The sequence below is a fragment of the Oncorhynchus nerka genome, linkage group LG8 (genome assembly GCF_034236695.1).
Source record: "Oncorhynchus nerka isolate Pitt River linkage group LG8, Oner_Uvic_2.0, whole genome shotgun sequence".
In the NCBI taxonomy this organism is placed as follows: Eukaryota; Metazoa; Chordata; class Actinopteri; order Salmoniformes; family Salmonidae; genus Oncorhynchus; species Oncorhynchus nerka.
In genome coordinates, this window is record NC_088403.1 from 1094021 (window position 1) to 1118360 (window position 24340).

The 24340-nt window shown below is 51.5% G+C and overlaps 2 protein-coding genes across 2 annotated transcripts in view; one reads left to right on the plus strand and one right to left on the minus strand.

Moving 5' to 3' along the window:
* The window catches only part of LOC135572805 (xylosyl- and glucuronyltransferase LARGE1-like), a 44588-nt gene extending 24589 nt beyond the window's left edge, over positions 1–19999 (plus strand). Inside the window, 5 exon segments of the mRNA XM_065021223.1 lie at positions 4494–4772; positions 11944–12090; positions 16435–16576; positions 16578–16631; positions 18946–19999. Coding sequence (XP_064877295.1) covers positions 4494–4772; positions 11944–12090; positions 16435–16576; positions 16578–16631; positions 18946–19143 — 820 coding nt within the window. The 3' untranslated portion in view covers positions 19144–19999.
* large1 (LARGE xylosyl- and glucuronyltransferase 1) overlaps positions 1–24340 on the minus strand; it is a 222755-nt gene that overhangs the window by 104482 nt on the left and 93933 nt on the right. The gene's annotated exons all lie outside the window — the stretch shown is intronic.

Sequence of the window (24340 nt, forward strand, 5' to 3'; positions counted from 1 at the left end):
TCTTTACCCTGTAGCCCTGTCAGTTAGCTCTGTGGGCTGAGGACCACATGGGAGTCTTTACCCTGTAGCCCTGTCAGTTAGCTCTGTGAGCTGAAGACCACATGGGAGTCTTTACCCTGTAGCCCTGTCAGTTAGCTCTGTGAGCTGAGGACCACATGGGAGTCTTTACCCTGTAGCCCTGTCAGTTAGCTCTGTGAGCTGAAGACCACATGAGAGTCTTTACCCTGTAGCCCTGTCAGTTAGCTCTGTGGGCTGAGGATCACATGGCATGGGAGTCTTTACCCTGTAGCCCTGTCAGTTAGCTCTGTGGGCTGAGGACCACATGGTAGTCTTTACCCTCTAGCCCTGTCAGTTAGCTCTGTGCGCTGAAGACCACATGGGATTCTTTACCCTGTAGCCCTGTCAGTTAGCTCTGTGAGCTGAGGACCACATGGTAGTCTTTACCCTCTAGCCCTGTCAGTTAGCTCTGTGCGCTGAAGACCACATGGGAGTCTTTACCCTGTAGCCCTGTCAGTTAGCTCTGTGAGCTGAGGACCACATGGGAGTCTTTACCCTGTAGCCCTGTCAGTTAGCTCTGTGAGCTGAGGACCACATGGGGGTCTTTACCCTGTAGCCCTGTCAGTTATCTCTGTGGGCTGAAGACCACATGGGAGTCTTTACCCTGTAGCCCTGTCAGTTATCTCTGTGGGCTGAAGACCACATGGGAGTCTTTACCCTGTAGCCCTGTCAGTTAGCTCTGTGAGCTGAGGACCACATGGGAGTCTTTACCCTGTAGCCCTGTCAGTTAGCTCTGTGAGCTGAAGACCACATGGGAGTCTTTACCCTGTAGCCCTGTCAGTTAGCTCTGTGAGCTGAGGACCACATGGGAGTCTTTACCCTGTAGCCCTGTCAGTTAGCTCTGTGAGCTGAAGACCACATGAGAGTCTTTACCCTGTAGCCCTGTCAGTTAGCTCTGTGGGCTGAGGATCACATGGCATGGGAGTCTTTACCCTGTAGCCCTGTCAGTTAGCTCTGTGAGCTGAGGACCACATGGGAGTCTTTACCCTGTAGCCCTGTCAGTTAGCTCTGTGAGCTGAAGACCGCATGGGGGTCTTTACCCTGTAGCCCTGTCAGTTAGCTCTGTGCGCTGAAGACCACATGGGAGTCTTTACCCTGTAGCCCTGTCAGTTAGCTCTGTGAGCTGAAGACCACATGGGAGTCTTTACCCTGTAACCCTGTCAGTTAGCTCTGTGAGCTGAAGACCACATGGGAGTCTTTACCCTGTAGCCCTGTCAGTTAGCTCTGTGAGCTGAGGACCACATGGGAGTCTTTACCCTGTAGCCCTGTCAGTTAGCTCTGTGAGCTGAAGACCACATGAGAGTCTTTACCCTGTAGCCCTGTCAGTTAGCTCTGTGGGCTGAGGATCACATGGCATGGGAGTCTTTACCCTGTAGCCCTGTCAGTTAGCTCTGTGAGCTGAGGACCACATGGGAGTCTTTACCCTGTAGCCCTGTCAGTTAGCTCTGTGAGCTGAAGACCGCATGGGGGTCTTTACCCTGTAGCCCTGTCAGTTAGCTCTGTGCGCTGAAGACCACATGGGAGTCTTTACCCTGTAGCCCTGTCAGTTAGCTCTGTGAGCTGAAGACCACATGGGAGTCTTTACCCTGTAGCCCTGTCATTTAGCTCTGTGAGCTGAGGACCACATGGTAGTCTTTACCCTCTAGCCCTGTCAGTTAGCTCTGTGCGCTGAAGACCACATGGGAGTCTTTACCCTGTAGCCCTGTCAGTTAGCTCTGTGGGCTGAAGACCACATGGGAGTCTTTACCCTGTAGCCCTGTCAGTTAGCTCTGTGAGCTGAAGACCACATGGGGGTCTTTACCCTGTAGCCCTGTCAGTTAGCTCTGTGAGCTGAAGACCACATGGGAGTCTTTACCCTGTAGCCCTGTCAGTTAGCTCTGTGAGCTGAGGACCACATGGGAGTCTTTACCCTGTAGCCCTGTCAGTTAGCTCTGTGAGCTGAGGACCACATGGGGGTCTTTACCCTGTAGCCCTGTCAGTTATCTCTGTGGGCTGAAGACCACATGGGAGTCTTTACCCTGTAGCCCTGTCAGTTAGCTCTGTGAGCTGAAGACCACATGGGAGTCTTTACCCTGTAGCCCTGTCAGTTAGCTCTGTGAGCTGAAGACCGCATGGGGGTCTTTACCCTGTAGCCCTGTCAGTTAGCTCTGTGAGCTGAGGACAGCATGGGAGTCTTTACCCTGTAGCCCTGTCAGTTAGCTCTGTGAGCTGAAGACCACATGGGAGTCTTTAGCCTGTAGCCCTGTCAGTTATCTCTGTGAGCTGAGGACCACATGGGAGTCTTTACCCTGTAGCCCTGTCAGTTAGCTCTGTGAGCTGAAGACCACATGGGAGTCTTTACCCTGTAGCCCTGTCAGTTAGCTCTGTGAGCTGAGGACCACATGGGAGTCTACCCTGTAGCCCTGTCAGTTAGCTCTGTGAGCTGAAGATCACATGGGAGTCTTTACCCTGTAGCCCTGTCAGTTAGCTCTGTGAGCTGAGGACCACATGGGAGTCTTTACCCTGTAGCCCTGTCAGTTAGCTCTGTGAGCTGAAGACCACATGAGAGTCTTTACCCTGTAGCCCTGTCAGTTAGCTCTGTGGGCTGAGGATCACATGGCATGGGAGTCTTTACCCTGTAGCCCTGTCAGTTAGCTATGTGAGCTGAAGACCACATGGGATTCTTTACCCTGTAGCCCTGTCAGTTAGCTCTGTGAGCTGAGGACCACATGGGAGTCTTTACCCTGTAGCCCTGTCAGTTATCTCTGTGGGCTGAAGACCACATGGGAGTCTTTACCCTGTAGCCCTGTCAGTTAGCTCTGTGAGCTGAGGACCACATGGGAGTCTTTACCCTGTAGCCCTGTCAGTTAGCTCTGTGAGCTGAAGACCACATGGGGGTCTTTACCCTGTAGCCCTGTCAGTTAGCTCTGTGAGCTGAGGACCGCATGGGAGTCTTTACCCTGTAGCCCTGTCAGTTAGCTCTGTGAGCTGAAGACCACATGGGAGTCTTTAGCCTGTAGCCCTGTCAGTTATCTCTGTGAGCTGAGGACCACATGGGAGTCTTTACCCAGTAGCCCTGTCAGTTAGCTCTGTGAGCTGAGGACCACATGGGAGTCTTTACCCTGTAGCCCTGTCAGTTAGCTCTGTGAGCTGAGGACCACATGGGAGTCTTTACCCTGTAGCCCTGTCAGTTAGCTCTGTGAGCTGAGGACCACATGGGGGTCTTTACCCTGTAGCCCTGTCAGTTAGCTCTGTGGGATGAAGACCACATGCCATCCTGCTGATATTAGCCTCCAGTCATCCATCCTATTGATTTGGAACACATGGAACACTGAGGTCCATATGGACCCATTCTAGAACATAGGGAACACTGAGTTCCATATGGACCCATTCTAGAACATAGGGAACACTGAGGTCCATATGGACCCATTCTAGAACACAGGGAACACTGAGGTCCATATGGACCCATTCTAGAACACAGGGAACACTGAGGTTCATATGGACCCATTCTAGAACACAGGGAACACTGAGGCCCATATGGACCCATTCTAGATCCTTTGCATGCTGTTGTGGCCCAGTCCCAGAGGAACACAGGAGAGGGGGTTAGGTAAAGATCAGTGGCATCATCATTAACACACACACACGTTAATACAGTAGTCTCTCACGGCCTCCACATCTCTTTCAGAACACCTCTCCATTGTAATGAGTGAAGTTGTTCAGTGTTTCTGTTATGTCCGTGGACAGGTAGAAACCACAGCAGAGGATTCATTGATTTAACATTGGTAAATGTCAGCTGCTCCTCTTGCCTATTGGCACCTCATTTCATCTGTAAGAACCTAGCCAATAACAGTGGATCAGTGTGAAGGGGATTGGATGATTGGACGATATGGCGGTTGGATGAACACAGACTGAGATCGATATGTTGAATACCGGACATTAAATATCTCTGTACTGAATAATTCAATACTATAGATATATTTTATTGATATATCTCCTCTCTTTCTCTCTCCTTCTCTCTCCTTCTCTCTCGCCCCCCTATCTCCTCTTAGCCAGGAAGGAACCGACAGCACCAAGGTTATTTAGTTTACTATTGTCAGCTGTTCTAACCTGGCCTGGACACACACTCTCTCTCTTCCCCTCTCACTCTCCCTCTCTCTCCCCCTCTCACTCCCTCTCTCTATCTCCTCTCTCACTATCTCCTCTCTCTCTCTTTCTCTCCCCCTCTCACTATCTCCTCTCTCTCTCTTTCTCTCCCCCTCTCACTCCCTCTCTCTATCTCCTCTCTCTCTCTCTCCCCCTCTCACTCCCTCTATCTCCATCTCCTCTCTCACTCCCTCTCTCTATCTCCCCCTCTCTATCGCCATCTCCTCTGTCTCTTCCTTCTCCTCTAACGGTGGTGTCTCTCTCTCTCTCCTCTTCCTCCTCCTCTAACGGTGGTGTCTCTCTCTCCTCTCCAGACTCCAGATGTTAGAGGCTATCTGTAAACACTGGGAAGGTCCTATCAGCCTGGCCCTGTATCTCTCTGACGCTGAGGCTCAACAGTTCCTGCGCTACACCCAGGGGTCAGAGGTCCTGATGTCCAGGGGGAACGTGGGCTACCACATCGTCTACAAGGAGGGTCAGTTCTATCCGGTCAACCTGCTCAGGAACGTGGCCGTGCGGCAGGTCAACACGCCCTACATGTTCCTGTCAGATATCGACTTCCTGCCCATGTACGGCCTCTACGAGTACCTCAGGTGAGGGATAGAGATACTGTAATGTACTGCCTCTACGAGTACCTCAGGTGAGGGAGAACGAGTACCTCAGGTGAGGGAGAGCAGAGTACCTCAGGTGAGGGATAGAGATACTGTAATGTACGGCCTCTACGAGTACCTCAGGTGAGGGAGTACGAGTACCTCAGGTGAGGGAGTACGAGTACCTCAGGTGAGGGAGTACGAGTACCTCAGGTGAGGGAGACCGTCACAGACGTAGAAGAGACTGTAATGTACGGCCTCTACGAGTACCTCAGGTGAGAACGACTCAGCTGTAGAGATACTGGAGATACTGTAATGTATAATGTCCTCTACGAGTACCTCAGGTGAGGGAGAACGACTCAGCCGTAGAGATACTGTAATGTACGGCCTCTACGACTACCTCAGGCGAGGGAGAACGACTCAGCTGTAGAGATACTGTAATGTACGGCCTCTAAGAGTACCTCAGGTGAGGGAGTACGACTCAGCTGTAGAGATACTGTAATGTACGGCCTCTACGAGTACCTCAGGTGAGGGAGAACGTCACAGCTGTAGAGATACTGGAGATACTGTAATGTACGGCCTCTACGAGTACCTCAGGTGAGGGAGAACGACTCAGCTGTAGAGATACTGTAATGTATAATGTCCTCTACGAGTACCTCAGGTGAAGGAGAACGACTCAGCTGTAGAGATACTGGAATGTACGGCCTCTACGAGTACCTCAGGTGAGGGAGAATGACTCAGCTGTAGAGATACTGTAATGTATAATGTCCTCTATGAGAACCTCAGGTGAGGGAGAACGACTCAGCTGTAGAGATACTGTAATGTACGGACTCTACGAGTACCTCAGGTGAGTGAGAACGACTCAGCTGTAGAGATACTGTAATGTACGGCCTCTACGAGTACCTCAGGTGAGGGAGAACGACTCAGCTGTAGAGATACTGTAATGTGCGGCCTCTACGAGTACCTCAGGTGAGGGAGAACGACTCAGCTGTAGAGATACTGTAATGTGCGGCCTCTACGAGTACCTCAGGTGAGGGAGAACGACTCAGCCGTAGAGGAGACTGTAATGTATAATGTCCTCTATGAGAACCTCAGGTGAGGGAGAACGACTCAGCTGTAGAGATACTGTAATGTACGGACTCTACGAGTACCTCAGGTGAGGGAGAACGACTCAGCTGTAGAGATACTGTAATGTACGGCCTCTACGAGTACCTCAGGTGAGGGAGAACGACTCAGCTGTAGAGATACTGTAATGTACGGCCTCTACGAGGACCTCAGGTGAGGGAGAACGACTCAGCCGTAGAGATACTGTAATGTGCGGCCTCTACGAGTACCTCAGGTGAGGGAGAACGACTCAGCCGTAGAGATACTGTAATGTACGGCCTCTACGAGTACCTCAGGTGAGGGAGAACGTCACAGCTGTAGAGATACTGGAGATACTGTAATGTACGGCCTCTACGAGTACCTCAGGTGAGGGAGAACGACTCAGCTGTAGAGATACTGTAATGTATAATGTCCTCTACGAGTACCTCAGGTGAAGGAGAACGACTCAGCTGTAGAGATACTGGAATGTACGGCCTCTACGAGTACCTCAGGTGAGGGAGAATGACTCAGCTGTAGAGATACTGTAATGTATAATGTCCTCTATGAGAACCTCAGGTGAGGGAGAACGACTCAGCTGTAGAGATACTGTAATGTACGGACTCTACGAGTACCTCAGGTGAGTGAGAACGACTCAGCTGTAGAGATACTGTAATGTACGGCCTCTACGAGTACCTCAGGTGAGGGAGAACGACTCAGCTGTAGAGATACTGTAATGTGCGGCCTCTACGAGTACCTCAGGTGAGGGAGAACGACTCAGCTGTAGAGATACTGTAATGTGCGGCCTCTACGAGTACCTCAGGTGAGGGAGAACGACTCAGCCGTAGAGGAGACTGTAATGTATAATGTCCTCTATGAGAACCTCAGGTGAGGAGAACGACTCAGCTGTAGAGATACTGTAATGTACGGACTCTCACAGTACCTCAGGTGAGGAGAACGACTCAGCTGTAGAGATACTGTAATGTACGGCCTCACGAGTACCTCAGGTGAGGGAGAACGACTCAGCCGTAGAGATACTGTAATGTACGGCCTCTACGAGTACCTCAGGTGAGGAGAACGACTCAGCTGTAGAGATACTGTAATGTATAATGTCCTCTATGAGAACCTCAGGTGAGGAGAACGACTCAGCTGTAGAGATACTGTAATGTACGGACTCTCACAGTACCTCAGGTGAGGGAGAACGACTCAGCCGTAGAGATACTGTAATGTACGGACTCTACGAGTACCTCAGGTGAGGGAGAACGACTCAGCTGTAGAGATACTGTAATGTATAATGTCCTCTATGAGAACCTCAGGTGAGGGAGAACGACTCAGCCGTAGAGATACTGTAATGTGCGGCCTCTACGAGTACCTCAGGTGAGGGAGAGCGACTCAGCCGTAGAGATACTGGAATGTACGGCCTCTACGAGTACCTCAGGTGAGGGAGAACGACTCAGCCGTAGAGATACTGTAATGTACGGCCTCTACGAGTACCTCAGGTGAGGGAGAACGACTCAGCTGTAGAGATACTGTAATGTAGGGCCTCTACGAGTACCTCAGGTGAGGGAGAACGACTCAGCCGTAGAGATACTGGAATGTACGGCCTCTACGAGTACCTCAGGTGAGGGAGAACGACTCAGCCGTAGAGGAGACTGTAATGTACGGCCTCTACGAGTACCTCAGGTGAGGGAGAACGACTCAGCCGTAGAGGAGACTGTAATGTACGGCCTCTACGAGTACCTCAGGTGAGGGAGAACGACTCAGCCGTAGAGGAGACTGTAATGTACGGCCTCTCACGAGTACCTCAGGTGAGGGAGAACGACTCAGCCGTAGAGGAGACTGTAATGTACGGCCTCTACGAGTACCTCAGGTGAGGGAGAACGACTCAGCCGTAGAGGAGACTGTAATGTACGGCCTCTACGAGTACCTCAGGTGAGGGAGAACGACTCAGCTGTAGAGATACTGTAATGTACGGCCTCTACGAGTACCTCAGGTGAGTGAGAACGACTCAGCCGTAGAGATACTGGAATGTACGGCCTCTACGAGTACCTCAGGTGAGGGAGAACGACTCAGCCGTAGAGGAGACTGTAATGTACGGCCTCTACGAGTACCTCAGGTGAGGGAGAACGACTCAGCCGTAGAGGAGACTGTAATGTACGGCCTCTACGAGTACCTCAGGTGAGGGAGAACGACTCAGCCGTAGAGGAGACTGTAATGTACGGCCTCTACGAGTACCTCAGGTGAGGGACAACGACTCAGCCGTAGAGGAGACTGTAATGTACGGCCTCTACGAGTACCTCAGGTGAGGGAGAACGACTCAGCCGTAGAGGAGACTGTAATGTACGGCCTCTACGAGTACCTCAGGTGAGGGAGAACGACTCAGCCGTAGAGATACTGTAATGTACGGCCTCTACGAGTACCTCAGGTGAGGGAGAACGACTCAGCCGTAGAGATACTGTAATGTACGGCCTCTACGAGTACCTCAGGTGAGGGAGAACGACTCAGCTGTAGAGATACTGTAATGTATAATGTCCTCTATGAGAACCTCAGGTGAGGGAGAACGACTCAGCTGTAGAGATACTGTAATGTACGGACTCTACGAGTACCTCAGGTGAGGGAGAACGACTCAGCCGTAGAGATACTGTAATGTACGGCCTCTACGAGTACCTCAGGTGAGGGAGAACGACTCAGCTGTAGAGATACTGTAATGTATAATGTCCTCTATGAGAACCTCAGGTGAGGGAGAACGACTCAGCTGTAGAGATACTGTAATGTACGGACTCTACGAGTACCTCAGGTGAGGGAGAACGACTCAGCCGTAGAGATACTGTAATGTACGGACTCTACGAGTACCTCAGGTGAGGGAGAACGACTCAGCTGTAGAGATACTGTAATGTATAATGTCCTCTATGAGAACCTCAGGTGAGGGAGAACGACTCAGCCGTAGAGATACTGTAATGTGCGGCCTCTACGAGTACCTCAGGTGAGGGAGAGCGACTCAGCCGTAGAGATACTGGAATGTACGGCCTCTACGAGTACCTCAGGTGAGGGAGAACGACTCAGCCGTAGAGATACTGGAATGTACGGCCTCTACGAGTACCTCAGGTGAGGGAGAACGACTCAGCTGTAGAGATACTGTAATGTACGGCCTCTACGAGTACCTCAGGTGAGGGAGAACGACTCAGCCGTAGAGGAGACTGTAATGTGCGGCCTCTACGAGTACCTCAGGTGAGGGAGAACGACTCAGCCGTAGAGATACTGTAATGTACGGCCTCTACGAGTACCTCAGGTAAGGGAGAACGACTCAGCCGTAGAGATACTGTAATGTACGGCCTCTACGAGTACCTCAGGTGAGGGAGAACGACTCAGCCGTAGAGGAGACTGTAATGTACGGCCTCTACGAGTACCTCAGGTGAGGGAGAACGACTCAGCCGTAGAGGAGACTGTAATGTACGGCCTCTACGAGTACCTCAGGTGAGGGAGAACGACTCAGCTGTAGAGATACTGTAATGTACGGCCTCTACGAGTACCTCAGGTGAGTGAGAACGACTCAGCCGTAGAGGAGACTGTAATGTACGGCCTCTACGAGTACCTCAGGTGAGGGAGAACGACTCAGCCGTAGAGATACTGTAATGTACGGCCTCTACGAGTACCTCAGGTGAGGGAGAACGACTCAGCCGTAGAGATACTGTAATGTGCGGCCTCTAAGAGTACCTCAGGTGAGGGAGAACGACTCAGCCGTAGAGATACTGTAATGTGCGGCCTCTACGAGTACCTCAGGTGAGGGAGAACGACTCAGCCGTAGAGGAGACTGTAATGTACGGCCTCTACGAGTACCTCAGGTGAGGGAGAACGACTCAGCCGTAGAGGAGACTGTAATGTACGGCCTCTACGAGTACCTCAGGTGAGGGAGAACGACTCAGCCGTAGAGGTACTGTAATGTGCGGCCTCTACGAGTACCTCAGGTGAGGGAGAACGACTCAGCCGTAGAGGAGACTGTAATGTACGGCCTCTACGAGTACCTCAGGTGAGGGAGAACGACTCAGCCGTAGAGATACTGTAATGTGCGGCCTCTACGAGTACCTCAGGTGAGGGAGAACGACTCAGCCGTAGAGATACTGTAATGTATAATGTCCTCTACGAGTACCTCAGGTGAGGGAGAACGACTCAGCCGTAGAGATACTGGAGATACTGGAATGTACGGCCTCTACGAGTACCTCAGGTGAGGGAGAACGACTCAGCTGTAGAGATACTGTAATGTACGGCCTCTACGAGTACCTCAGGTGAGGGAGAACGACTCAGCCGTAGAGGAGACTGTAATGTGCGGCCTCTACGAGTACCTCAGGTGAGGGAGAACGACTCAGCCGTAGAGATACTGTAATGTACGGCCTCCCACAGTACCTCAGGTAAGGGAGAACGACTCAGCCGTAGAGATACTGTAATGTACGGCCTCTACGAGTACCTCAGGTGAGGGAGAACGACTCAGCCGTAGGGGAGACTGTAATGTACGGCCTCTACGAGTACCTCAGGTGAGGGAGAACGACTCAGCCGTAGAGGAGACTGTAATGTACGGCCTCTACGAGTACCTCAGGTGAGGGAGAACGACTCAGCCGTAGAGGAGACTGTAATGTACGGCCTCTACGAGTACCTCAGGTGAGGGAGAACGACTCAGCTGTAGAGATACTGTAATGTACGGCCTCTACAGTACCTCAGGTGAGGGAGAACGACTCAGCCGTAGAGGAGACTGTAATGTACGGCCTCTCACGAGTACCTCAGGTGAGGGAGAACGACTCAGCCGTAGAGATACTGTAATGTACGGCCTCTACGAGTACCTCAGGTGAGGGAGAACGACTCAGCCGTAGAGATACTGTAATGTGCGGCCTCTAAGAGTACCTCAGGTGAGGGAGAACGACTCAGCCGTAGAGATACTGTAATGTGCGGCCTCTACGAGTACCTCAGGTGAGGGAGAACGACTCAGCCGTAGAGATACTGTAATGTGCGGCCTCTACGAGTACCTCAGGTGAGGGAGAACGACTCAGCCGTAGAGATACTGTAATGTATAATGTCCTCTACGAGTACCTCAGGTGAGGGAGAACGAGTACCTCAGGTGAGGGAGAACGAGTACCTCAGGTGAGGGAGAACGACTCAGCTGTAGAGGAGACTGTAGCGTATAATATTCTCTTCTAACTCTGGGGTCACATTGCTGGGGAAACTTCTAGATCTCAGAGGGGTGTGAGGAGAGTGACTTTCTAACCCTGAGCTACAGTATTGTATTTGGCTTTGTTACCTGTCTGTCTGTCTGTCTGTCTGTCTGTCTGTCTGTCTGTCTGTCTGTCTGTCTGTCATGTTATACTGTAGTAACGTCAGGATCATTATGTCCCCGTAATGTTAGAATGACTCCATCTCTGTCCCCTGTAACAAGTCTGTAGTTCAGCTGGACATGGCTAACAACATGAAAGCTCTGTGACGTCCCTGTAACGTCCCTGTAACAAGTCTGTAGTTCAGCTGGACATGGCTAACAACATGAAGGCTCTGTGACGTCCCTGTAATGTCCCTGTAACGTCCCTGTAACAAGTCTGTAGTTCAGCTGGACATGGCTAACAACATGAAGGCTCTGTGACGTCCCTGTAACGTCCCTGTAACAAGTCTGTAGTTCAGCTGGACATGGCTAACAACATGAAAGCTCTGTGACGTCCCTGTAACGTCCCTGTAACAGGTCTGTAGTTCAGCTGGACATGGCTAACAACATGAAGGCTCTGTGACGTCCCTGTAACGTCTCTGTAACGTCTCTGTAACGTCTCTGTAACGTCCCTGTAACGTCTCTGTAACGTCCCTGTAACGTCTCTGTAACGTCCCTGTAACGTCTCTGTAACGTCCCTGTAACGTCTCTGTAACGTAACGTCTCTGTAACGTCCCTGTAACGTCCTGTAACGTCCTGTAACGTCCTGTAACGTCCCTGTAACGTCCCTGTAACGCCCTGTAACGTCCTGTAACGTCCCTGTAACGTCCCTGTAACGCCCCTCTGTAACGTCCCTGTAACGTCTCTGTAACGTCCCTGTAACGTCTCTGTAACGTCTCTGTAACGTCCCTGCAGGAAGTCAGTGGTACAGCTGGACATGGCTAACAGCAAGAAAGCGTTGGTGGTGCCGGCCTTCGAGACGCTCCGTTACCGCCTGTCTTACCCCAAGTCCAAGGCCGAGCTGCTGTCCCAACTGGACATGGGGACTCTATTCACCTTCAGGTAAAAACACATGTAGCTGCTGTCCCAACTGGACATGGGGACTCTATTCACCTTCAGGTCAAAACACATGTAGCTGCTGTCCCAACTGGACACGGGGACTCTATTCACCTTCAGGTAAAAACACATGTAGCTGCTGTCCCAACTGGACATGGGGACTCTATTCACCTTCAGGTAAAAACACATGAAGCTGCTGTCCCAACTGGACACGGGGACTCTATTCACCTTCAGGTCAAAACACATGTAGCTGCTGTCCCAACTGGACATGGGGACTCTATTCACCTTCAGGTAAAAACACATGTAGCTGCTGTCCCAACTGGACATGGGGACTCTATTCACCTTCAGGTAAAACACATGTAGCTGCTGTCCCAACTGGACATGGGGACTCTATTCACCTTCAGGTAAAAACACATGTAGCTGCTGTCCCAACTGGACATGGGGACTCTATTCACCTTCAGGTAAAAACACATGTAGCTGCTGTCCCAACTGGACATGGGGACTCTATTCACCTTCAGGTCAAAACACATGTAGCTGCTGTCCCAACTGGACATGGGGACTCTATTCACCTTCAGGTAAAAACACATGAAGCTGCTGTCCCAACTGGACACGGGGACTCTATTCACCTTCAGGTCAAAACACATGTAGCTGCTGTCCCAACTGGACACGGGGACTCTATTCACCTTCAGGTCAAAACACATGTAGCTGCTGTCCCAACTGGACACGGGGACTCTATTCACCTTCAGGTAAAAACACATGTAGCTGCTGTCCCAACTGGACACGGGGACTCTATTCACCTTCAGGTAAAAACACATGTAGCTGCTGTCCCAACTGGACACGGGGACTCTATTCACCTTCAGGTAAAAACACATGTAGCTGCTGTCCCAACTGGACACGGGGACTCTATTCACCTTCAGGTAAAAACACATGTAGCTGCTGTCCCAACTGGACACGGGGACTCTATTCACCTTCAGGTAAAAACACATGTAGCTGCTGTCCCAACTGGACACGGGGACTCTATTCACCTTCAGGTAAAAACACATGTAGCTGCTGTCCCAACTGGACACGGGGACTCTATTCACCTTCAGGTAAAAACACATGTAGCTGCTGTCCCAACTGGACACGGGGACTCTATTCACCTTCAGGTAAAAACACATGTAGCTGCTGTCCCAACTGGACACGGGGACTCTATTCACCTTCAGGTAAAAACACATGTAGCTGCTGTCCCAACTGGACACGGGGACTCTATTCACCTTCAGGTAAAAACACATGTAGCTGCTGTCCCAACTGGACATGTTCTGAACGTATACCTGGTCTGAACTTGTGTTCCCCTCCACCTGTACCCCCACTGGGCCGGTTTCTAAACGTCTGTTCCCCTCCGCCTGTACCCCTATCTTCCTTTCTACTCTGTTTAAATAAAGTGAAGAAATACCTACACATGTTATTTAAAAACAAAGCACTTAAAGGGATGGCCCACTGGGCCAGTGTTCTGAACTTAAAGGGATGGCCCACTGGGCCAGTGTTCTGAACTTAAAGGGATGGCCCGCTGGGCCAGTGTTCTGAACTTAAAGGGATGGGACGCTGGGCCAGCGTTCTGAACTTAAAGGGATGGGACGCTGGGCCAGCGTTCTGAACTTAAAGGGATGGGACGCTGGGCCAGCGTTCTGAACTTAAAGGGATGGCCCACTGGGCCAGTGTTCTGAACTTAAAGGGATGGCCCACTGGGCCAGTGTTCTGAACTTAAAGGGATGGCCGCTGGGCCAGTGTTCTGAACTTAAAGGGATGGCCCACTGGGCCAGTGTTCTGAACTTAAAGGGATGGCCCACTGGGCCAGTGTTCTGAACTTAAAGGGATGGCCCACTGGGCCAGTGTTCTGAACTTAAAGGGACTTAAAGGGATGGGACGCTGGGCCAGTGTTCTGAACTTAAAGGGATGGCCCACTGGGCCAGTGTTCTGAACTTAAAGGGATGGCCCGCTGGGGCAGTGTTCTGAACTTAAAGGGATGGCCCACTGGGCCAGTGTTCTGAACTTAAAGGGATGGCCCACTGGGCCAGTGTTCTGAACTTAAAGGGATGGGACGCTGGGCCAGTGTTCTGAACAAAAGGGATGGCCCGCTGGGCCAGTGTTCTGAACTTAAAGGGATGGGCCACGCTGGGCCAGCGTTCTGAACTTAAAGGGATGGCCCACTGGGCCAGTGCGTTCTGAACTTAAAGGGATGGGACGCTGGGCCAGTGTTCTGATGGCCCACAGTGTTCTAAAGGGATGGGACGCTGGGCCAGTGTTCTGAACTTAAAGGGATGGATGGGACGCTGGGCCAGCGTTCTGAACTTAAAGGGAAAGGGATGGGACGCTGGGCCAGCGTTCTGAACTTAAAGGGATGGCCCACTGGGCCAGTGTTCTGAACTTAAAGGGATGGGACGCTGGGCCAGTGTTCTGAACTTAAAGGGATGGGACGCTGGGCCAGCGTTCTGAACTTAAAGGGATGGGACGCTGGGCCAGTGTTCTGAACTTAAAGGGATGGCCCACTGGGCCAGCGTTCTGAACTTAAAGGGATGGCCCACTGGGCCAGTGTTCTGAACTTAAAGGGATGGGACGCTGGGCCAGTGTTCTGAACTTAAAGGGATGGCCCGCTGGGCCAGTGTTCTGAACTTAAAGGGATGGGACGCTGGGCCAGTGTTCTGAACTTAAAGGGATGGCCCGCTGGGCCAGTGTTCTGAACTTAAAGGGATGGGACGCTGGGCCAGTGTTCTGAACTTAAAGGGATGGCCCGCTGGGCCAGCGTTCTGAACTTAAAGGGATGGGACGCTGGGCCAGCGTTCTGAACTTAAAGGGATGGCCCGCTGGGCCAGTGTTCTGAACTTAAAGGGATGGGACGCTGGGCCAGTGTTCTGAACTTAAAGGGATGGCCCGCTGGGCCAGCGTTCTGAACTTAAAGGGATGGGACGCTGGGCCAGTGTTCTGAACTTAAAGGGATGGGACGCTGGGCCAGCGTTCTGAACTTAAAGGGATGGCCCACTGGGCCAGCGTTCTGAACTTAAAGGGATGGCCCGCTGGGCCAGTGTTCTGAACTTAAAGGGATGGCCCACTGGGCCAGTGTTCTGAACTTAAAGGGATGGCCCACTGGGCCAGTGTTCTGAACTTAAAGGGATGGGACGCTGGGCCAGCGTTCTGAACTTAAAGGGATGGCCCACTGGGCCAGTGTTCTGAACTTAAAGGGATGGGACGCTGGGCCAGCGTTCTGAACTTAAAGGGATGGGACACATTCTCATTAGCCAGCAGCAGCACAGATGTTACTCTACCAATTCGCCTGCCAACGACTGAAACGATCATTTAAGGTACAACATCAATCTTACTCGGGCTCTAAGGGATAAAGGGATGCCTAGTTAAATAAATAAAGACTGCCTCCTGGTGTCTAAATACAAGCAGCAGTGTAGGTGTTTGTCTTTCAACACAGAGATCGTTTTTGATCATTAACATGACAGATTGAGCCACAGAGCCCAGATAGTTGGGTTCAATCACACCTCAGCTAGAAGACTCCCAGATAGTTGTGTTCAATCACTACTCAGCTAGAAGACTCCCAGATAGTTGGGTTCAATCACTCCTCAGCTACCTACACTCTAACCACTAGGTTACCTGCCACCTCTACACTCTAACCACTAGGCTACCCTGCCACCTCTACACTCTAACCACTAGGCTACCCTGCCACCTCTACACTCTAACCACTAGGCTACCCTGCCTCCTCTACACTCTAACCACTAGGCTACCCTGCCACCTCTACACTCTAACCACTAGGCTACCCTGCCACCTCTACACTCTAACCACTAGGCTACCCTGCCACCTCTACACTCTAACCACTAGGCTACCCTGCCACCTCTACACTCTAACCACTAGGCTACCCTGCCACCTCTACACTCTAACCACTACCCTGGTTACCTAACCCCCTACCCTGCCACACTCTAACCACTAGGCTACCCTGCCACCTCTACACTCTAACCACTAGGCTAACCACTGCCCCCTCTACCGCCTCTGCCACCTCTACACTCTAACCACTAGGCTACCCTGCCGCCCGCCTCTAACCTAGGCTACTCTAACCACTAGGCTACCCTGCCACCTCTACACTCTAACCACTAGGCTACCCTGCCACCTCTACACTCTAACCACTAGGCTACCCTGCCACCTCTACACTCTAACCACTAGGCTACCCTGCCACCTCTACACTCTAACCACTAGGCTACCCTGCCATCTCTACACTCTAACCACTAGGCTACCCTGCCGCCCCACAATCCCTCCTCTCCCTCCTTGGCTATAAAGTATTGAATGTTGAATCCTACTTCCTGTTCTCCTGCTTAGATACCATGTCTGGACGAAGGGTCATGCTCCCACTAACTTTGCTAAGTGGAGGACTGCCACCACGCCGTACAGAGTCCAGTGGGAAGCGGACTTTGAACCCTACGTGATGGTGAGACGGGACAGTCCAGAGTACGACAGACGGCTTCGTTGGCTTTGGGTGGAATAAAGTGGCTCATATTATGGAGCTGGATGCACAGGTACTGGACACACCTTTAGCCATCACTCTGTCACTCACAGGTACTGGATACACCTTTAGCCACTGGATACACCTTTACCCATCACTCTGTCACTCACAGGTACTGGACCTTTACCCACCTTTACCCATCACTTTGTCACTCACAGGTACTGGATACACCTTTACCCATCACTCTGTCACTCACAGGTACTGGATACACCTTTAGCCATCACTCTGTCACTCACAGGTACTGGACACACCTTTACCCATCACTCTGTCACTCACAGGTACTGGATACACCTTTACCCATCACTTTGTCACTCACAGGTACTGGATACACCTTTACCCATCACTTTGTCACTCACAGGTACTGGATACACCTTTACCCATCACTCTGTCACTCACAGGTACTGGACACACCTTTACCCATCACTCTGTCACTCACAGGTACTGGACACGCCTTTACCCATCACTCTGTCACTCACAGGTACTGGACACACCTTTACCCATCACTCTGTCACTCTGGACAGGTCACTGGATACACCTTTACCCATCACGCTGTCACTCACAGGTACTGGATACACCTTTACCCATCACTCTGTCACTCACAGGTACTGGATACACCTTTAACCATCACTCTGTCACTCACAGGTACTGGACACACCTTTACCATCACTCTGTCACTCACAGGTACTGGACACACCTCTTTACCATCACTCTGTCACTCACAGGTACTGGATACACCTTTACCCATCACTCTGTCACTCACAGGTACTGGATACACCTTTACCCATCACTCTGTCACTCACAGGTACTGGACACACCTTTACCATCACTCTGTCACTCACAGGTACTGGACACACCTTTAGCCATCACTCTGTCACTCACAGGTACTGGACACACCTTTAGCCATCACTCTGTCACTCACAGGTACTGGACACACCTTTACCATCACTCTGTCACTCACAGGTACTGGACACACCTTTACCATCACTCTGTCACTCACAGGTACTGGACACACCTTTACCATCACTCTGTCACTCACAGGTACTGGACACACCTTTACCATCACTCTGTCACTCACAGGTACTGGATACACCTTTACCATCACTCTGTCACTCACAGGTACTGGACACACCTTTACCATCACTCTGTCACTCACAGGTACTGGACACACCTCTTTACCATCACTCTGTCACTCACAGGTACTGGACACACCTCTTTACCATCACTCTGTCACTCACAGGTACTGGACACACCTCTTTACCATCACTCTGTCTCAGTATGAGTTAGTCTTTAGTGTTTCTAACTCTGTCTCTCTTCCAGCAGTATGAGTTAGTGATGCTGTCTTAGTGTTTCTAACTCTGTCCTCTGTCCTCTCTTCCAGGAGTATGAGTTAGTGATGCTGTCTTAGTGTTTCTAACTCTGTCCTCTCTTCCAGCAGTATGAGTTAGTGATGCTGTCTTAGTGTTTCTAACTCTGTCCTCTCTTCCAGCAGTATGAGTTAGTGATGCTGTCTTAGTGTTTCTAACTCTGTCCTCTCTTCCAGCAGTATGAGTTAGTGATGCTGTCTTAGTGTTTCTAACTCTGTCCTCTGTCCTCTCTTCCAGGAGTATGAGTTAGTGATGCTGTCTTAGTGTTTCTAACTCTGTCCTCTCTTCCAGCAGTATGAGTTAGTGATGCTGTCTTAGCGATTCTAACTCTGTCCTCTGTCCTCTCTTCCAGGAGTATGAGTTAGTGATGCTGTCTTAGTGTTTCTAACTCTGTCCTCTCTTCCAGCAGTATGAGTTAGTGATGCTGTCTTAGTGTTTCTGTCCTCTGTCCTCTCTTCCAGGAGTATGAGTTAGTGATGCTGTCTTAGTGTTTCTAACTCTGTCCCTCTCTTCCAGCAGTATGAGTTAGTGATGCTGTCTTAGTGTTTCTAACTCTGTCCTCTCTTCCAGCAGTATGAGTTAGTGATGCTGTCTTAGTGTTTCTAACTCTGTCCTCTCTTCCAGGAGTATGAGTTAGTGATGCTGTCTTAGTGTTTCTAACTCTGTCCTCTCTTCCAGCAGTATGAGTTAGTGATGCTGTCTTAGTGATTCTAACTCTGTCCTCTCTTCCAGCAGTATGAGTTAGTGATGCTGTCTTAGTGTTTCTAACTCTGTCCTCTCTTCCAGCAGTATGAGTTAGTGATGCTGTCTTAGTGTTTCTAACTCTGTCCTCTGTCCTCTCTTCCAGCAGTATGAGTTAGTGATGCTGTCTTAGTGTTTCTAACTCGGTCCTCTGTCCTCTCTTCCAGCAGTATGAGTTAGTGATGCTGTCTTAGTGATTCTGTCCTCTGTCCTCTCTTCCAGGAGTATGAGTTTGTGGTTCTGCCCAACGCCTATATGATCCACATGCCTCACGCTCCCAGTTTCGACATCACCAAGTTCCGGTCCAACAAGCAGTACCGCGTCTGTCTGAAGACCCTGAAAGAGGAGTTTCAACAGAACATGTCTAGACGGTACGGCTTCGCTGCCCTCAAATACATGACTGCAGAGAACAACAGCTAGCCAACACCGATGAGCCAGGACACTCTGACCCGTTATTGACTACACTACCCATAACCCTCTCCTCTAAGGCTGTCTAGGACTACACTTCTACCGAGGAGAGGGAAAGGGATTCTAAGGACAGTCGATGTAGGGGAGTCGGGAGTGGACAGAACGGTTACTAAAGACTCTTACTACGAACTCTGATCCGTTATTGACTACACTACCCATAACACCCTTCTCTAAGGCTGTCTAGGACTACACCTCTACGGAGGAGAGGGAAAGGGCGGTGGATTCTAAGGACAGTCGATGTAGGGGAGTGGACAGAACGGTTACTAAAGACTCTTACTACGAACTCTGACCTTTGTGCCAACCGATCATGAGGTTTTAAATTGTGAGCTCTGCTTCTTGTGAACTCTCACCTTTTAATTTGGGGTTATGACCTGGTTTAACCAACTGAAGGGTAACCGGGGGTAACCGTAAGGTCGTTGTGTCCCAAACATTGTTTTTTTTACCCCTTCCCGTGGACGGATGGAGCTTCTGTCCAGAAGTTGCAGACCTGGTTTCTATCTGGGAGAGGAAGCTGTTGCTGTGAATGTTGAGTCAATACAGGGCTGGTTTGGACTCATACAACTCTCTGTTCTTCTCTAACAATAGAACTGGGCATCACTATGGGAGGGAAGGAAGGAGGGAGGAAGGGAGGGAGGGAGAGCGGGGAGAGAGACTGACTGTAGCCCTGGACTTGGAAAGCAGACAAGACATTTGTTCTCTGGGCCATATCTAGAAGACCAGCTGCTCATTCACAGCTGCTGTTTGTTGTGCTAAATGTAATATGGTATGTGTGTGTCTGCCTCCCTCCCTCCCTCCCTCCCTGCCTCTCTCCCTCCTGCCTCTCTCCCTCCCTGCCTCTCTCCTCCCTGCCTCTCTCTCTCTCCCTCCCTCCCTGCCTCTCTCCCTCCCTGTCTCCCTCCCCTGCCTCTATCCCTCCCTGTCTCCCTCCCTGCCTCTCTCCTCCCTGTCTCCCTCCCTCCCTGCCTCTCTGTCTCCCTCCCTCCCTGCCTCTCTCCCTCCCTGTCTCCCTCCTCCCTGTCTCCCTCCCTGTCTGCCTCCCTCCCTCCCTCCCTCCTGTCTCCCTCCCTCCCTCCCTCCCTCCCTCCCTGTCTGCCTCCCTCCCTCCCTCCCTGTCTCCCTCCCTCCCTCCCTCCCTCCCTGTCTGCCTCCCTCCCTCCCTCCCTCCCTCCCTGTCTGCCTCCCTCCCTCCCTCCCTCCCTGTCTGCCTCCCTCCCGGTCTCCCTCTCTCCCTCCCTCCCTCCCGGTCTCCATCCCTGTCTGCCTCCCTCCCTCCCTCCCTGTCTGCCTCCCTCCCTCCCTCCCGGTCTCCATCCCTGTCTGCCTCCCTCCCTGTCTGCCTCCCTCCCTGTCTGCCTCCCTCCCTCCCGGTCTCCCTCTCTCCCTCCCTCCCGGTCTCCCTCCCTGTCTCCCTCCCTGTCTGCCTCCTCCCTGTCTCCCTCCCTGTCTCCCTCCCTGCCTCCCTCCCTCCCTGCCTGTCTCCCTCCCTCCCTCCTGTCTCCCTCCCTGTCTCCCTCCCTCCCTCCCTGTCTCCCTCCCTGCCTCCCTCCCTGTCTGCCTCCCTCCCTGCCTCCCTCCCTGTCTCCCTCCCTCCCTGCCTCCCTCCCTCCCGGTCTCCCTCTCTCCCTGTCTCCCTCCCTGCCTCCCTCCTGTCTCCCGTTCTCCCTCCCTCCCTGTCTCCCTCCCTGCCTCCCTCCCTGTCTCCCTCCCTGTCTCCCTCCCTGTCTCCTCCTGCCTCCCTCCCTGTCTCCCTCCCCTGCCTCCCTCCCTGTCTCCCTCCCTGTCTCCCTCCCTGCCTCCTCCCTGCCTCCCTCCCTGTCTCCCTGCCTCCCTCCCCTGTCTCCCTCCCTCCCTGCCTCCCTCCCTCCCTGTCTCCCTGCCTCCTCCCTGTCTCCCTGCCTCCCTCCCTCCCTGTCTCCCTCCTTCCCTCCCTGTCTCCCTCCCTGTCTCCTCCTCCCTGTCTCCCTGCCTCCCTCCCTCCCTCCTTCCCTCCCTCCCTGCCTCCCTGTCTCCCTCCCTCCCTCCCTCCCTCCCTGTCTCCAGGACAAATGTTTAGCGAGGACTGAGGAGAGTGAACAGAAAGCTTTGAAGCATTGTGTGCTTTACATTATGTCTGTACACTGCAAATCAGAACTTTAATTTTTTTCTCTCCATGTGCCGTAAAATAATAAAACAATTTAACTGACAGACAACGTATCCAAGATTCAGTCTCATAAAAATGATGTTTCTCAGGGATAAGAGACAAAAACATCAGAGCCTCAACAGAATCAGAAACGTCGTGCGAGTCTGGATGACTGACACATTCTGAGTCCCAAATGGCTCCTTATTCCCTATGTAGTGCACTACTTTAGACCTGAGCCCTATTCCTATATAGTGCACTACTTTAGACAAGAGCCCTATTCCCTATATAGTGCACTACTATAGACCAGGGCCCTATTCCTATATAGTACTACTTTAGACCAGAGCCCTATTCCCTATATAGTGCACTACTATAGACCAGAGCCCTATTCCCTATATAGTACACTACTATAGAACAGGGCCCTATTCCCTATATAGTACACTACTATAGACCAGAGTCCTATTCCCTATATAGTGCACTACTATAGACCAGAGTCCTATTCCCTATATAGTGCACTACTATAGACCAGAGCCCTATTCACTATATAGTACACTACTATAGACCAGAGCCCTATTAGTGCACTACATAGGGAATAGTGTGCCATAGTGAGCTACTCCGTCTGCTAGGTTTAGTTCCAGTCTGATATGGATCAGAACCAGCCTCCCGGATCAGATGACAGTACAGGGTTGATATGGATCAGAACCAGCCTCCCGGGTCAGATGACAGTACAGGGTTGATATGGATCAGAACCAGCCTCCCGGGTCAGATGACAGTACAGGGTTGATATGGATCAGAACCAGCCTCCCGGTCAGGTGACAGTACAGGGTTGATATGGACCAGAACCAGCCTCCCGGGTCAGATGACAGTACAGGGATGATATGGATCAGAACCAGCCTCCCGGGTCAGATGACAGTACAGGGTTGATATGGATCAGAACCAGCCTCCCGGGTCAGGTGACAGTACAGGTTGATATGATCAGAACCAGTCTCCGGGTCAGATGACAGTACAGGTTGAAATGGATCAGAACCAGTCTCCCGGGTCAGATGACAGTACAGGGTTGATATGGATCAGAACCAGCCTCCCGGGTCAGATGACAGTACAGGGTTGATATGGATCAGAACCAGCCTCCCGGGTCAGGTGACAGTACAGGGTTGATATGGACCAGAACCAGCCTCCCGGGTCAGATGACAGTACAGGGATGATATGGATCAGAACCAGCCTCCCGGGTCAGATGACAGTACAGGGTTGATATGGATCAGAACCAGCCTCCCGGGTCAGATGACAGTACAGGGTTGATATGGATCAGAACCAGCCTCCGGGTCAGATGACAGTACAGGGTTGAAATGGATCAGAACCAGTCTCCCGGGTTAGATGACAGTACAGGGTTGATATGGATCAGAACCAGCCTCCCGGGTCAGGTGACAGTACAGGGTTGATATGATCAGAACCAGCCTCCCGGGTCAGATGACAGTACAGGGTTGATATGATCAGAACCAGCCTCCCGGGTCAGATGACAGTACAGGGTTGAAATGGATCAGAACCAGCCTCCCGGGTCAGATGACAGTACAGGGTTGATATCAGAACCAGCCTCCCGGGTCAGATGACAGTACAGGGTTGATATGGATCAGAACCAGCCTCCGGGTCAGATGACAGTACAGGGTTGATATGGATCAGAACCAGCCTCCGGGTCAGATGACAGTACAGGGTTGATATGGATCAGAACCAGCCTCCCGGGTCAGATGACAGTACAGGGTTGATATGGATCAGAACCAGCCTCCCGGGTCAGGTGACAGTACAGGGTTGATATGGATCAGAACCAGCCTCCCGGGTCAGATGACAGTACAGGGTTGATATGGATCAGAACCAGCCTCCCGGGTCAGATGACAGTACAGGGTTGATATGGATCAGAACCAGCCTCCCGGGTCAGATGACAGTACAGGGTTGATATGGATCAGAACCAGCCTCCCGGGTCAGATGACAGTACAGGGTTGATATGATCAGAACCAGCCTCCCGGGTCAGATGACAGTACAGGGTTGAAATGGATCAGAACCAGCCTCCCGGGTCAGATGACTGTACAGGAACAGTACAAGGTCATCCAGCCCGTGTGTATTCAGGATGTATCTACACCGGAAGTGAGTTTCTGACGGATCCAGAACGATCGTTTTACCCACTATGACTGGACAATCTGTGTGGCAGTTTGTTGAACAAATGTATAATATATTTGGTTTTAAACACGCACTCACACACACAGACACACACACCCACATCTTGTCTTCATGATACCACTCTGTTAGTATCCTTGCTTCTGACTCCACCCCCCTCTCTCCAAGCAGGAAGTGGAGCATAAACCAATCAGCTCATGGTTGATCCTTTTTTCTGTTGTCAGTTAATTCCATTCGTTACGTATCAGTGTGTGTTGACAGTCGTCAGGTGGGAAACGAGCACGCCAGTGGAACTGAGCCGGGTGCTGTGTCCTGTTGAAGAGGGAAGCTGTGGAGGCTGGAGGGATGGATGGACATTCAAAATGGAGGATTCAGAACCTCAGGACAGATGGAGCTCCGCCCCCTTGGGAAGCCAGTCAGAACTATAGATGTGTAACTAGGTGGGGAGCTGCCAGACAGACTGCCAGACAGACACGATGCTGCTGCTTCCTGAATGAAAACTAATGAGTGGATCAGTGTTGTTTTCTTCAGTCTGTCACAACTGCGGCCGTTCAGATTTTTTGTGGCCCCCATCCAATCAAAGTGGCCCATCCCTGATATAGAAAGACACAACATCACCAACATCAACAGTATGAGGACACTTTCCACTAGATGTTGGAAACATTTCTGCTATAACAGCCTCCACTCTTCTAGGACTGCTTTCCACTAGATGTTGGAACATTGCTGCTATAACAGCCTCCACTCTTCTGGGAAGGCTTTCCACTAGATGTTGGAACATTGCTGCTATAACAGCCTCCACTCGTCTGGGAAGGCTTTCTGCTAGATGTTGGAACATTGCTGCTATAACAACCTCCACTCTTCTCGGAAGGA